The 15,356-nt window shown below is 35.6% G+C and overlaps 1 protein-coding gene across 4 annotated transcripts; it reads right to left on the bottom strand.

The window, feature by feature from the left end:
- Nucleotides 1-2,699: 2,699 nt before the first annotated feature.
- Nucleotides 2,700-6,379, bottom strand: LOC132056257 (heat stress transcription factor A-1b). 4 transcript variants are annotated; one of them, XM_059448363.1, is made up of 3 exons: nucleotides 6,063-6,379; nucleotides 3,631-4,944; nucleotides 2,700-3,344 (listed from the first exon to the last, which is right to left on the bottom strand). In XM_059448363.1, exons 1-2 carry the CDS (start codon nucleotides 6,288-6,290, stop codon nucleotides 3,667-3,669), a joined length of 1,506 nt encoding a protein of 501 aa, XP_059304346.1. In that variant the 5' UTR covers nucleotides 6,291-6,379; the 3' UTR covers nucleotides 2,700-3,344; nucleotides 3,631-3,666. The 4 variants fall into 4 exon arrangements, with proteins under 4 accessions (XP_059304346.1, XP_059304349.1, XP_059304350.1 ...); XM_059448366.1 differs by having other exon boundaries at nucleotides 2,700-3,121; XM_059448367.1 differs by having other exon boundaries at nucleotides 2,700-3,117.
- Between the last annotated feature and the right edge of the window lie 8,977 nt (nucleotides 6,380-15,356).

Raw genomic sequence — 15,356 nt, 5'->3', positions numbered from 1 at the left:
TGCTCATATTGTGCAGGGTTGGTTATATGTTGAATAAGAAAGTTTTTTGACTTACGATTGTTTGGTTCTTTGGAAAAAAAAGGAACTAATCTCCTTTTTTGATAAAAGAAAAAAGGAGCTTTATAGATATCCTATATGTGATATTTTTTCTCTGCCATTTCACATTTCGGAACACATTCTTTATAAAGATAAATTTTCACACCTTTTTAATCCGAAATCGATGGGGATAGGAAAGATTTTCCCTTTTGTAGGATACCCCAAAAAATTAAAAAAAAAAAAATCAGTCGAAACCGGCTGAGACATGCAACTCAGAACATAAGAACAAGTAACTATGAACCACATTACCAAAGTGTAGCTCCATCCTCGCCCCCAACCATCCCAAAAGCCAGGTACTTTTGGAATAATTCTGCAAAGAACTATATGTAACTGCGGATGTAGCACGTCAATAATTCATCTAAATCCAATACTTTTAGCGAGGTGCATAAATTTACATGTAAATATTCGCTAAAATTACAACAGATAATAAACAAAGACCCATAATTCTATTTAATGAATTTAATGGTAAAAATCTTTAAGGCTCAGCTCAAAAGACTTAAATGCCTGTGTCATGAACTCATATTATTTATAGTTTATACCATTATAATTAGACAATAAACAACTACAGCATTATCGATGTTTAACTTGAGAGTTGGGAGCATAGGCCTGAATATTAGTGTATCCTTTGTGTTCAAATAGAAAGCTTAAGTGCTTATCTATCGATTACATCAATATAGGAGCGTAATGTGCATCTATCTTGGCCATTATGCCAAACGAACTCCACAAAATTGCAAAATACAAGGCAAAGACGTTTGAAAAAGAGCAAATAGTTAATAATGGAATTAATAGAGTCAACAACATTTCTACATCACAATGAATACTAGTATATCCTTTGTGTTCAAATAGAAAACTCAAGTGTCAATCTATCAATTACATCAATATGGAAAGTAAATTATGTATCTATCTTGGCCGTCAAGCCAAATGACCTCCACAAAATTGCAAAATACAACTCAAAGACGTCTGAAAAAGGCTTTCTTTTTTGCTAGATGACAGAACCATGACGAACAAAAGATGTCACTGTAGAAACTAAAAGACGTAAACCTCAAGGCATAAGGCAACTTCCTCTTTTCTTTTTCTTTTTTCCAAAAAAGGAGTGATCAACTCTTAATTTTTGAGCTGGAGCAAAATAACATTTACTATTAGAACGATGAAGCAGGGAATATAAACCTTTGTTAGAAGTTACAATATTCCTAAGTCGTCGTGCAAGAATTTTCAAAGGAAATTACGATGTGTTGAACCACTTTATTCATTACCGCACAATTTTGGGTTAGATGCTCATGGTCTTTCACATGCTATCAGAACCAAGCTTTAATGCTTATTCTATCACTAATTTAAGCTTCCTTTATCAAGCCAATCATCGAGCTTATCTGAGCTCCTCTTACCCCTCCCGGAATTACTAACTTCATTGATCACTAAACGTAGTGAAGGCACTAAATTATCCAAAATAACTGTCCAAACATCATCCAAGCTTCTCCTACCTATAGCTGCTCACAAACTTGCCTGGCATCAAAAACCCAAAAGTTCCAAGTTTATTTTGACAATCTTCCTTCTTTTGGAAGACTAGGTCAAGAGGCAAGAGGATACAAATTCCTGCCTATGGTAAGGTTTACTACAGTAGGGACTCTCTTCCTTCTCTCGAGACTAGAGGTGCTCACTTGCTCTACTAATCAGGTCCAAATTCCCCCCCCCCCCCCCCCCAACCTGATTTAGTGAAAGAAAAAAATAAAATAAAGCCATTTAAGCACAGGCTGGAACTTGAACTAGATAATGATGCAATACGAATGACCATAGCGGGTGAACCAAATATATATGCCTGATCTACTTTTCTACTTTGATCATGTAAGATAGTTGACACATCTCAATCCCGATATTATTTGATGAAGGATTCTATTGTCATACAGAAAATATAAGTCATCAAATATATTTAGTCTTCGTCCAGTCGTGATAGAAAAGGAGTCTTCGTCCAGTCGTGATAGAAAAGGAGCTCTTTCATCTCAAACTGAATTTTATTTTCAAACATGACATATAGGCCCTCAAAACATCTAACAGTACAGTCTCTACCTCAGTGAGAACTTGACCAGCATCACGTCAACAGCTATAAACTTAATAAGAACAATCAGTCTAACATGCTTTACCCTACCCGGCAGCTAAAAGGAAAAAAGAACTTTTTTGTTTTTCAAAAAGGGATTAAAAAGGAACAGGATAACTTTGGAACCAGTCTAATCATGAGTTGCTTAATCTAAAGTTAAATTTCTTCAATTCCACTGCTAAAAAAGCGAACGAGAGAAGTTTGAATGGACCTCAAGGACCCATTTTCACCCCCTTAGAAGAAGTTATTTTTCTGTTAACGAGTAGAAACCAAAGTAGATGCTGCCACCTCGAAACCACCACAAATGTTTTGGCCATTCAGAGAACTATCAACATCAACCCAACAATAAGAAACATAGATAGGGAACAAGTTCTCCTAATATGCTGAAAAGAGGATCATCTATTAGTGCGAGACGCTGCTTGAAACAACCACTGCATTGAATACAAGCCTCACGATAGCAGACAATTCAATATGTTTGAAAGAAAAACAAGCCTTTCATTCATCGAGCTTCATCTTCATTGAAATCATTGCATTATATAAACAGCAAAAGTTACATACAGATCCCCTGCAACAATTTCTTTGCATCCCTTTTCACTTTCTTATTAAGTAAACAACATTTTAGCATTCTTTTTTAACTAACCCACTGTGCCACATAATATACATACAAAGAGTCGGAATAAAATGCATCAAACTAATACAAGATCAGGCACAGCCTTTTTTCCTTGTGGGGATCCCCCTTTCATTACTCAGAACATCATTAGTAGTGAAGATCAGTCTTTCAAGACAAGCTGTTAATGCCCACCAGTTTAGAACATCCACCTGACAAAAAAATATTACCACACGGGGGAAGTTCAATGCTCTACACTCTCTAGAAGTTCACCAGACTTTAGCAGTTGTGTTCAAGGCAGTATCACAGTGATGCAGAGAGTACCCTACCTTATAAAGATGACGGAGTAGAACATAAGAGTAATAATAAACTAATAGAAGTATTGAAACCTGATCCAACCTCACGATTTTTTTGACACACCCATTTAATACAGTATACTGAGGCATATGATCAATGAATTATTTTAGACCCCACAATGAAACAAGAATTATATCAAGAGGAGATTTTCAAGATATCAACATGGTGTTAACAAGTCTACATAACCGCATATATCTGTACATTGAAAGTGAAACAAGAATTATATCAAAAAGAAATTTTCAAGATATCAACATGGTGTTAAAAGTTAGAAAATCACATCTATCTGTACACTGAAAGTGAAATTCCTTTAGTTAAGTCACACATACATACAATAGGTCTGACATGATAGATGGTGAAATCACTGGTCCTAAAAAGCCCTATTTGTATGGCAATTGAATTGAGGAAAAACAACCCTAATAGTTGCAGGATCTGTAATCTGATAGGATAGCAATAAGGTCATAATGGAGGACGCAGATTTTACCTCTGTCATTGCAGTATTAAAAAATACATGAAATCATCAAATCTGGGCCCCTGAGGAAAGAAGCCCCATCTGTTCAGTAAGATGATGCATGTGCGTTAGTTTATCCCAATCATTCTCTTGAACTCCAAGGAAATCGTCTTCCTTCTCTAAACTATCTTCCACTGCTAGGGAACCAATCTCATCCGTATCCTCAGTTAGAGGGCTTGCAGAGAGAATCTGGTCCCAGAAAATATCATTAATCGCTGGAAGCTTAGGCATATCATCCAGCAAAATATCGCCATCGGTGTCTGCCGAAAATCCATCAGGGACAACTGTCTTTAAGCCATCCAAAATACCTTGAGTTGTGTCAATATCTGGCACAATTCCAGTCTCCGACATCTTAAGGTCAGTTGTACCAAGAGTATCATGTTTATTAATCCTTTGTTCTTGAGAAAATTCAGGCAAATCATGGACCGTGTGAGAGTTAAGGGCATCAGTTTCAGGTAATGCATGAACTTTGGCCTCCCCAGGAACCACAGTAGTGGAAGATTGGGTCTCAGACATGAGAGAACAAGGGTTGAATGGAAATCCTGAATCTGACATTAGATGAGACTGTGAAGAAGTTGAAAGTACTTCTGAGAGGGTAACCCCGGAAATACGACTGGATGTACCGCTACTGTCTAGAGCATTTTTAGGCGGGAGGGGATCATTAGTCAAAAAGCCATTTGTGTTCTTAAATTTGTTGTCCAGCCTCCCAGGTGAATTTATTTTCAAAATCTGCCTCAGTAATGCTTTTGCAGCCTCATTCATTGAAGGTTGATACCTGACTACCTGTCCATCTCGCAAAGCATTGACAGGATTGCATTCAATATTTTCTTCATCCTGCTCAGGAAGTCTCCTTTTCTTATTCTTCCCAGTAATACATCTGTTATTGTCGTTCTGTTGATGGACCAGTTGGGCTACAAAGCCAGGGGTCTGCATGGCCTTGGCAAGGAATGACATCATTTGTTGTTGCCTTTTCTCCATTAATTGGACACGCTGCCCAACAGTCTGCAATTGGTGATCCGTCGCCTGCTGCTGCTGTCTCAACTTAACCAGCTCCTGCATAAGAACATCCTTATCTCTTTTAAGCCTTTCCACCTCTTCCTCCATTCCGAACTTCCCCACTTCAACACAAGATGCAACAGATACATTTTGCACTTGCGGGGTGGTTTGTTGATGGCCCTGCAAGTGAGAGGGTTTTCGCCTGCTTATACTCTTCAATAGGTGTTTGTAGCCTCTAAGAAATCCCTCGTTTGCAAATTCCCAGCGGTCCGGATCAACCTTCCTGAAACCCTGATTGATGAAGGGGGAAAAGCAAACTATAAAAAGAATTAATGTTGCCCAACGGGCACAAGGAGACTCCATATCATAACTAAACATAAGGACAGAATACACAGCAGTGGCAGAACTACACTCCACAAAAACGTAGTCACAAACAAATCCCTGAAATCCATCTATTACTTAAAACATTTTTATTTTGAAACTGGTAACTGTTAAAATTTTTTTTTTTTTTTTTTTGGTGGCAAGTTCTATTACTTAAAGACATTTAAACTCGGTGTGGCAAGGCAAGGGAGGTTAGCCGCTGATGGGGGTAAAGGCATGGGACACCTACTCGAAGGAATATTTTCATCCCAGTTAGGTATATAGTCCCCTTGAACAATTCAATCAATCCTAAGCTTCCCCCCGCAAAGCACAGGCAGAGCTAGAGTATGGCCTACAGCTTCGGCCGAACCCGGTAGAGCTATGTCTATGCCTAAAAGACCCATCACAATTTGGAATCATTGAGATTAAATCAGAGGTGCCATTTTTGCAATTATTTCTCAAATTAGAAGTACTAATTTCCTTTATCCTTGTTAAATCAATTCCAGATACACTCGGAATAAACTTATCAAATGGAACTACTCTACAACTATTCCCACAGAAAACTGGCAATAACCAAATAGCCAACTAAACGACTGATTAAAATGACCCCTAACTTTCTATTTACATATATGCTAGGCCCACTCATTATCAGTTCAAGTAGACATAAAATTTGCAGAGTACGATTCCAATTTGCAGGAATGACAGGTGCACGATGAAACTGTAACCTTTGCAGTTTGCACATAAAATTCTGGTGATAACACCATTCAGACAGAAATATAACAGCAGTTTCAATTTATTTATAAGAAGCTTAACCTACTAATTTCAGAAAAGAAAAAAGGGGGAAAAAAAAAGAGCCAGAGAAGCATTTAAATCATACAAACAGAGAAAACAAAGTATCTTAGTACTTTAAACCTAACAGGAAATTTGCAAAAAATTGATTAGTTTCCTTTTTAAGAAACTTGTGATTTAGGGTTTAGGAAACAGTTCGGACACAATCATAAGGATCAAGAGAAGTAAAAACCAGAGCAAAGAAAATAAAAGGTACTAACGTAAGTATTCAACTGTCTGACGAAGCTGGAGAAGTTATTGTGCTTGAAATACTTGGGCAAAATATCTCTAGCAAACTCCGGCACATTCCACACAACAAAGCTGTTGTTATTCTTACTCCACGACACCACTGAATCTGTCGATGGATCATCCACCATATCATACGTCTTGCTCAGAAAAGGCGGCGGTGAAGAACTCCCTACCACCGTATTCTCATGGACTCCCTCCATTTTCTCAAGCGATTCCCAAACTCAACAGGAAAAAATATACAGCGAATCAGAATTTACAAACGGAAGTATTGAGATCCGAAGAGAGATAGATGAAAAATGTTGTTGTACAGTGAGCAAAGGGAGACTAAAGGGGGAAGAAGAAGGGAGTGAGTGAGTGACTGGCACCAAGCGGTGGAAATAGGAAAAGAAAGGACGCGAGAAGGGTCTTGAAGCTGTTGATTTGCGCCAACGAGGCATCTTCTTTTATCATTTGTCCCTTTAGTTTAACGAAATTGTTTTAAGGAGCTTATTTGTTGGGGGTATTTGTGAAGTCATCCAAATTTTGTATAATTTTAGTTTCTTGCACCACGAAGTAGGAAAAAAACTCATTTAGGTCCCTGATTAATGATTTAGCTTTTGCCGGGGGGAGGATTGTTAGGCGACTTTGAAATTTGTGAAACAAGAAAGAGAGGTTATACTCTAGGGGTTGTTTGGTTAGTGGATTAAGTTATTCGGGGATTACAGTCCTGCATTATAATTTTTGGATTAATTTGTTCCACCTTCATATGAGATAAAATAACATTTTTCGATTGAATAAGGTGTGATGTCCCAAGATTAAGTTTGAAATTAAATTTATATTTTGTTTGGTTGAAGGTATAACTAATTTCATTATAAATTTATACCATCAACCAAATAAAATATAAATGCAATATGATGGAGTTGGTTTTTTCATTTAATAAGAGCATGACGCTTAACTTTTTAAAGCTAAAAATGAAGTTATTTTTTCTTTTGGATTGGGCGGGGGGGGGGGGGGGGGGGGGTGGAGATAAATATAGCAAGTTTTAACGGGTAAGTAGTAAATATAGCTCTAAAGTATGATTGTGGGTATATTATTGAAAAAGTATAACGGAGGACAAATATAACTTATTTTCGATAGTAGAAGGGCAAATATGATCCTTTTCCATTTCCTAAATACAAGTGTATCATGTGATTTATATTGCAGGCCAGAGGTATGTTGGAAATATATATTGAAATCAGGCTACTTTACTGGTTGGTAAGTGTTTTAATGTAGTCAAAGGTTGTGTTTTTAATTTTCATGAAGGCATTTAAAACACTTGCAATATTGGAAAAAAATACTAATAATATATTAATGAATTATAATTGCGAGCACTATGAATGAGATCAATGTGGTTTTCTGACTTCAAATTGTCAGCAATTACGATGAAAAAATACAATTGCTTTTTCGCTCTTCTTGTCCTACCAATTATCAAAATGACAAATTACTAGTATTAGAATGATATTTGAAGCTAGTAATGTTTAAATTTAGAATGTATAGTTTTTGATCCATCCCATGTGTTAATTAATTGAAATTTAAATCAGTGTGCAAATCAAATCTTTAAGAAACATGATTTGCACGTGTTTTAATTAATTTGAACTAAAATGCACATGATTTGCACGTGTCTTGATTAATTTGAAACTATCAATAAAGTGAAAAAAAAATTAGCAATTAGGATGAAACTACACGCGAATCTACAAAAACAAGTTTGTTTATTTCGTCATGGACGTATCGAGATGCAAAGAAACCCAGGAGAGGAAAAAATGTGATTTTTGACATCTACATAATGATTTCTTATTGGCTTAGGTTGAATCACTAGGATTCAAACGGAATACCTTCAAAATGCATTATCCCACATCGGTTAAAAACCACAATTTAGGGGTTTTGGGGTTCCATATAAAGAACCTCATTTCATACTATTTTACACACACCTACAAGCTTTGACAACACAAAACCTAAACTTTTGAGTTTATGACAAAGTGATCTGACTAGAATTGGAATACATTATCTAATTTCTCTAATTTTGGGATTTAGTTTAAAATTTTCTTTGTTCTTTGTGGCTGAGTGCGATTGTGGAGGAAGCCTAAGGTCCCCAAATCCATTCTCGATTAAAGGCTACACAAAAGAAAGGCAATTTTGTTTCCTTCTTTTTAATTTATGTAATTTCTTGTGTGTTTTTATGTGTTTATTTAGTTTAGTTCAATTCTAATGAGTATGTGCAACATCAGAGTACACATGTTAAAGTCTTGTTCGTTTCCCAAATAGATCAATCCGGTGCTTAAGCATTAACTGTATGATTAGGATTATGTGATGTTTAGCATAAACTGGAATTTTTTTATAATTTGGTTATAACATTGGCTAGTTTAACATAATTAGAAGTCTAGGGAATGTGATTAGTTACTTGTTCATCACTGTCTGATCATAAAGGGTTAATAAACCATAGTCTAGGATCATAAAGGGTTAATAAATATAGCTAGTTTTAACGGGTAAGGAGTAAATATAGCTCTAAAGTATGATTGCAGGGGTATATTTGTTGAAAAAGCATAACGGAGGACAAATATAGCTTATTTTTTATAGTAGAAGAGCAAATACGACCCTTTTCCATTTTCTAAATACAAGTGTATCATGTGCTTTATACTGCGGGCCCAGAGGTATGGTTGAAATATTGAAATCAGGCAACTTTATTGGTTGGATAAGTGTTTTACTGTAGTAAAAGGTTGTGTTTTTTTTTATTTTTCTTTTCATGAAGACATTTAAAACACTTACAGTATTGGAACAAATACTATTAATGTATTAATGAATTATAATTGGGAGCAATTTGAATGAGATCATTATGGTTTTCTAACTTCAAATTTTCAGCAATTACGATGAAAAAATTCAAATGCTTCCACTACTTTTCGCTCTTCTTGTCCTTCCAATTATCAAAATGACAATTACTAGTATTAGAATCATATTTATCGCTAGTAATTTTCACATTTAGAATGTATAGTGTTTGGTCCTTCACATGTGTCAATTAACTGAAATTTAAATCTGTGTGCAAAACATATCTTTAATAAACATGATTTGCACGTGTTTTAATTAATATGAACTAAAATGCACAAATATTGCACGTGTCTTAATTAATTTGAAAAGATCAATTGAATGGAAAAAATTAGCAATTAGGATGAAACTACATGCGAATCTACAAACACAAGTTTATTTATTTTGTCATGGACGTATCGAGATGCGAAGAAAATCAGGAGAGGAAAAATCGTGATTTTTGTCATCTACATCACGATTTCTTATTGGCTTAGGTTGAATCACCAGGATTCAAAAGGAATCCCTTCAAAATACATTGTCCCACATCGGTTGAAAATCACAATTTAGGGGTTTTGGGGTTCCATATAAAGAACCTCATTTCCTATTGTTTTACACACACCTACAAGCTTTGACAACACAAAACCTAAACTTTTGAGTTTATGACAAAGTGATCCGACTAGAATTGGAATACTTTGTCTAATTTCTCTAATTTTGGGATTTTTTTTTTTTTTTTTTTTTTTGTGGCTGAGTGCGATTGTGGAGGAAGGTCAAGGTCCCCAAATCCATTCTCGATTAAAGGCTGCACAAAAGAAAGGCAATTCTATTTCCTTCTTTTTAATTCTTGTAATTTCTTATGCGTTTTTATGTGTTTATTTAGTTTAGTTCTAGTTAGATTAGTTCAATTCTAATGAGTATGTGCTATATTAGAGTACACATGTTAAAGTCTTGTTCGTTTCCTAGATAGATCAATATGGTGCTTAAGTATTAACTGTATGGTTAGGATTATACGATGTTTAGCATAAACTGATAATTTTTTTCAATTTGGTTATAACATTGGCTAGTTTAACATAATTTTAAGTCTAGGGAATGTGATTAGTTACTTGTTCATCTCTGTCTGAAAATAAAGGGTTAATAAACCATAGTCTAGGATCATAAAGGGTTAATAAATATAGCTAGTTTTAATGGATGAGGAGTAAATATAGCTCTAAGTATGATAGTAGGGGTATAATTGTTGAGAAAGCATAACAGAGGACAAATATAGCTTATTTTTGATAGTAGAAGGGAAAATACAAGAGAGACAACTATTAATACATTAACGAAAATTATAATTTGAATGAGATCATTGAAAAAATACAAATGCTTCCCTAATTATATAAGTGTATGTCATGCTTTAAGCTCATAATTTTCAATTTAATATACGTGTGCAAATCATATCTTTAATAAACATGATTTGCGTGTGTTTTAATTAATATGAACTAAAATGCACAATATCGCACGTGTCTTAATTAATTTGAAAAGATCAATTGAATGAAAAAAATTAGCAATTAGGATGAAACTCCATGTGAATCTATAAACACAAGTTTGTTTATTTTGTCATGGACGTATCGAGATGCGAAGAAAACCAGGAGAGGAAAAATCGTGATTTTTGTCATCTACATCACAATTTCTTATTGGCTTAGGTTGAATCACCAGGATTCAAAAGGAATCCCTTCAAAATGCATTGTCCCACATCGGTTGCAAACCACAATTTAGGTGGTTTGGGGTTCCATTTAAAGAACCTCATTTCCTACTGTTTTACACACACGTACAAGCTTTGACAACACAAAATCTAAACTTTTGAGTTTATGACAAAGTGATCCGACTAGAATTGGAATACTTTGTCTAATTTCTCTAATTTTGTTATTTACTTTAAAATTTTCTTTTTTCTTTGTGGTTGAGTGCGATTGTGGAGGAAGGCCAAGGTCCCCAAATCCATTCTCGATTAAAGGCTGCACAAAAGAAAGGCAATTATGTTTCCATCTTTTTAATTCCTGTAATTTCTTGTGTGTTTTTATGTGTTTATTTAGTTTAGTTCTAGCTAAATTAGTTCAATTCTAATGAGTATGTGCTATATTAGAGTACACATGTTAAAGTCTTGTTCGTTTCCATGATAGATCAATATGGTGCTTAAGTATTAAATGTATGATTAGGATTATGTGATGTTTAGCAGTAACTGATAACTTTTTTCAATTTGGTTATAACATTGGCTAGTTTAACATAATTAGAAGTCTAGGGAATGTGATTAGTTACTTGTTCATCGCTGTCTGATCATAAAGAGTTAATAAAACATAGTCTAGGATGGAGGCGCGAGACGAGGCATTTTACTTAGCACGGGGCGAGGCGTAGCCCCGAGACACGGGGCCTAAGTCCCTTGGATCAATAGGCGTATGTCTCATGTATCTTTAATTTTATAATTTTATTACTAAAAAATAAGCAAAAGAAAAGTTTTTATTAAAATTTAAAATAAATAAATTCACCAATAATTTAAAAAGAATTATTATAAATATTATTTGAGAAAGGTAACAACACAAAAAATGATAATAGCGTAGATAATCTTTAAAATGAAATTGTAACGACCCGCTTGGTCGTTATAGTCTTTTCGACACTTTTGACCTTTTCCCAAGCTTGTTAGCTTACTTTTGACCCGAGGGGACCATTGACACGCTTCCCGAGGTGTTCGAATTTGATTTTGGTGACTTTTTGGAAAAAATTGCCTTTAAGCAAAAAAGAGTTGACTTATGGGTAAACAGACCTTTTTCAGAAATTCGTCGATTCCAAGAGGTCCGGATGGTCATTTAGAACTTGTGTACATATTTGGTTTGGTTCCCAATGCACTCGGGTGCATTTTGGGACATTGGGTGGGAAGTTGGAATTGAGGCATTGGGGGTTAACTCGGTCAATGAGGCCTTTGTTGGGAATTCCGACCCCACGAGTGCATTCGTAGCGTGTTTTTATGTGTGTATGTGGTTTGTGAGCGAGATGACCTTGGGTATTAATCGAGATTTCGGGTTGAGATTGTGAGTATTTTGGGAAAATTAGGGTGTTGGTGCCGTTATACCGCACTCATACCGCCGGTGTTCTGCGCCGTAGCGGTGGGATGGTGCCACAATAAGTGAATTGAGGGGTCGACCGTCATAGCGATCTGAGTGACCGTCAAGGCGGGACCATTTGCCGCCCGAAGGTTATATCGGGGTTGGTTATTTCATTGCTTGTGTATTAAAAGCCCTAAGTTCCTCATTCTTTATTATTTCGACTTTAGAGTTCTTGGGAGCTTTTCAAGGATATTCTTGGTGGTAAGTTCTTCTAATCCCTTTACTATTCTATTGTCCTTAATCACCTTAGAATTCCTTTGTCTTGATAGTTCATTAGGTGATTGAAGATTAAAAATGGTTCAAAGAGTTATTCCTTCTAGGCTTCTAAATCATGATTTGTTGGTTGAGTTAGCTTCTTTAAGCATTGAATTGATGATTAGAAACCTTTATTTCATAATTTCTTCCTAGTTAGCGGCTAATTTATGAAATTGAAAGTTAGGGTTTATACCTAAATTTGGGGGTTTTGCCTAGAATTCGAATTTGAGTAAATTGTTGATTCTTGTAGCTTGATATTGATGGGTTCTTCTAGCTTGATATTGATAGGAATTGATCATCTAGAGCTTAATTTCATGTTGGAACCTTTAGATTCCTAATTTCACCCTTCTAGTTCATAAAACCCATTCCATTGATTGGGGATTTAGGTCTTGAATAGAAGTAAGGTTTGTTTGATGTAGGTTCATTTGATGTTCTTTTTGATTCTAATTTCTTGATTCGATTCGCCTAGACTTTCTTTATCTCGAGGCTCAAAGGAAAGGGAAGTCTAAGGAGTGATTATTGGTGATATTATTGTTCGGCCTTCCAGGTAGGTTACGGTTTACCCTGTGGTGAGACTTCGTTTAGCGAAGCATATGTTTAGACGATATTGTCGGAGAAAGCATGTAAACCTTCGGGTATGAAGTTGGGTTGGATATTGTCTAGGTTGGGCCTGTTATTGTGATTGGGGTTAGCCATCCCGTTGTGTTGTGACTTATCTTGTTCTATTGTTGTTGGCTTGATGCCACGTGGAGATAGTAGATATTGGAGACTATTGATATATCTTGACCATGATATTGTAGTATCTTACTTGTTGACATTTGATACGAGGATAGTGTTTTATTATGGCTTATTATGTAGCCTTTTCATGATATTGTTGGTGTGCCCATGCGTGGTACTTGTGATATTGATTTGATTATTGACATTGAACTCATACATTGCATGCATTCTCATCCTTCATGATACACTATTGATACATCGATGATACTTGAGGAAACACTATTATTAGTTGGGCTCAGTTGGATGAGAGTGACGTGAGGACCGATGGTTACCTCAGAATCGAGGATGTGCGTAGTGATTGCCGAGGTTGTTGCTAGAATCGTGAGATAGCGGTTGCCGGAACCGTGAGGTACATGGACTTCGCGGGTCCCCCATGGGTTGTGCTACCGAGATGTGATGTTCCATCATCGGAATACATGTGTACACTGCATATGCATTGCATTCACATTTCATACATTATTGCATTGCATTGAACTATGGCTTCTATTGTGATATTTTTGTGATATATGGATTCAGACTGAGTATTTGAGACTTGGCGCATTTGGGTTTAGATGCTAATTATAGGTGATGTCGTGTACTTGGATTCTGGTTCGTGTTTGACTTATACCTTGTTGATTTACCTGTTTATCTTACTTTATTGCCTTTATATGTGTTAGCTAAACTTAGTTGGCCTATGAAGTACTTGTTGTTTGTACTGACCTCCACTTGTTGCATTCTTTTATGAATGCAGAGTTCTATATATGATCGACCTGCGCTACCGTGGTGATAGTGGTTTGAGATTCTTCCTGTAAGTATTATAGGGTGAGCACGAGGACGTCACTTCGCCTTGGAGATTCTTCATTTATTTATGTCTTACTTGATATTCCGAGACATATTCAGAGTGTTGATGTATCTTATTAATTTCAAACTTGTAGTATCTAGTTATAGGCTCTTGTATGGCTAGACCAGATTCTGGGTAGATTTGATGTATTTCCTTACTTCCGCATATTTCTATATTAGTATAGTCAGACTTACGCGATTTTGATCTCTTCCGCTTGTTTATTTGTTTATTCATGATTTTATGATTGTTGGGATAAATTTGTTACCTACCAAGGTGAGAAAGGTAAGTGCTCGCGCGACTTAGCTAAATTGGGTAATGACAGAAATCTCCATTCACTTCATCATCATTCTCCAGATCTATTAGTCCTTCCCACCCTCAACTAATAGTTGCACTGACTTTTATTTATATATTCAAAGAAGGGGAAGGGCAGAAAGTGTAAGAGCAATGACAAAAAATGGATAAAGTTGCTTCAGGAACATAGTGGTATGAAATCTCTATCATATCAATTTTAGGCATAATCATCTAAAAATTTATTTATGGCAGCGCTATTTTCTATGAGAGTTGCTTTATTTATTTATATATTTTAGAAAAAACCACTACAACATGATAACATAAAGTATAAATATCATTATACCAATAATAAAATCATAATTAATAGTAAAAATAATTTTAAAATAATAAAAATCAAATTTAACGCTTGGGGCGTAGGCCTTTATGCCCCGGGCTTATGCTTTTGCGCCCGGGACTTACGCCCCAAATTCTCGGGCGTACGCCCTATGTATCTACGCCTTTCATTTGCGGCGCGGTACATTTTTTGTACGCTCCACCCCGAGGCTCGCCCCAAAACGCTTTTAAAAACACTGGTTGCTCACTTGCTAATAATTAGTGTGTCTTTGTGTTGAAAAATAAACGGAAGATGTAACGTCCAATTTTCAATAACTCAAGGGTATTAAAAAATCTAGGGAAAATTATGCTTTATGTCTATTTTTGAAAATATTTACATCACATAGCTCATATTTCAAGTTTGTTACCTCATTTAGCTCATATTTGTGTATAAATATCTTTTATACACTATAATACACTTTATGCAAGGTTGATACGCTGTGTATAATGCTTTTCGCAAGGTATAATATTGCCGCAATATTATATCTTTGGGGTATGTGGCATAATAATTTTTAAAGTAGGGATCTAATAGCTTAGTTGGTTGGCTACTGAACTTTTACCTTATTGGTGAGGGTTTGAATCCCCACGTTGTAATTCGCTCCCCCATTTCCCATACCCCTACCCCTATCACCCTATCTAATAATAAATAAGTTTAGAAAAAAGAAAAAAAAAAGAAAGAAATAACCGTATATTTTTTGAAAATTTCCCAAAAATCGACTTCACTTGTTTAATGTTAAAAAGTAAAATAAAAAGCATAATCGCTCTAATTCTAATAATTGAGGGGCATTTTGGCTCTTTTCTCAAAT

Source organism: Lycium ferocissimum, chromosome 5 (assembly GCF_029784015.1).
Source record: "Lycium ferocissimum isolate CSIRO_LF1 chromosome 5, AGI_CSIRO_Lferr_CH_V1, whole genome shotgun sequence".
Taxonomy (NCBI): domain Eukaryota; kingdom Viridiplantae; phylum Streptophyta; class Magnoliopsida; order Solanales; family Solanaceae; genus Lycium; species Lycium ferocissimum.
This window is presented reverse-complemented; position numbering and strand designations above follow the sequence as displayed.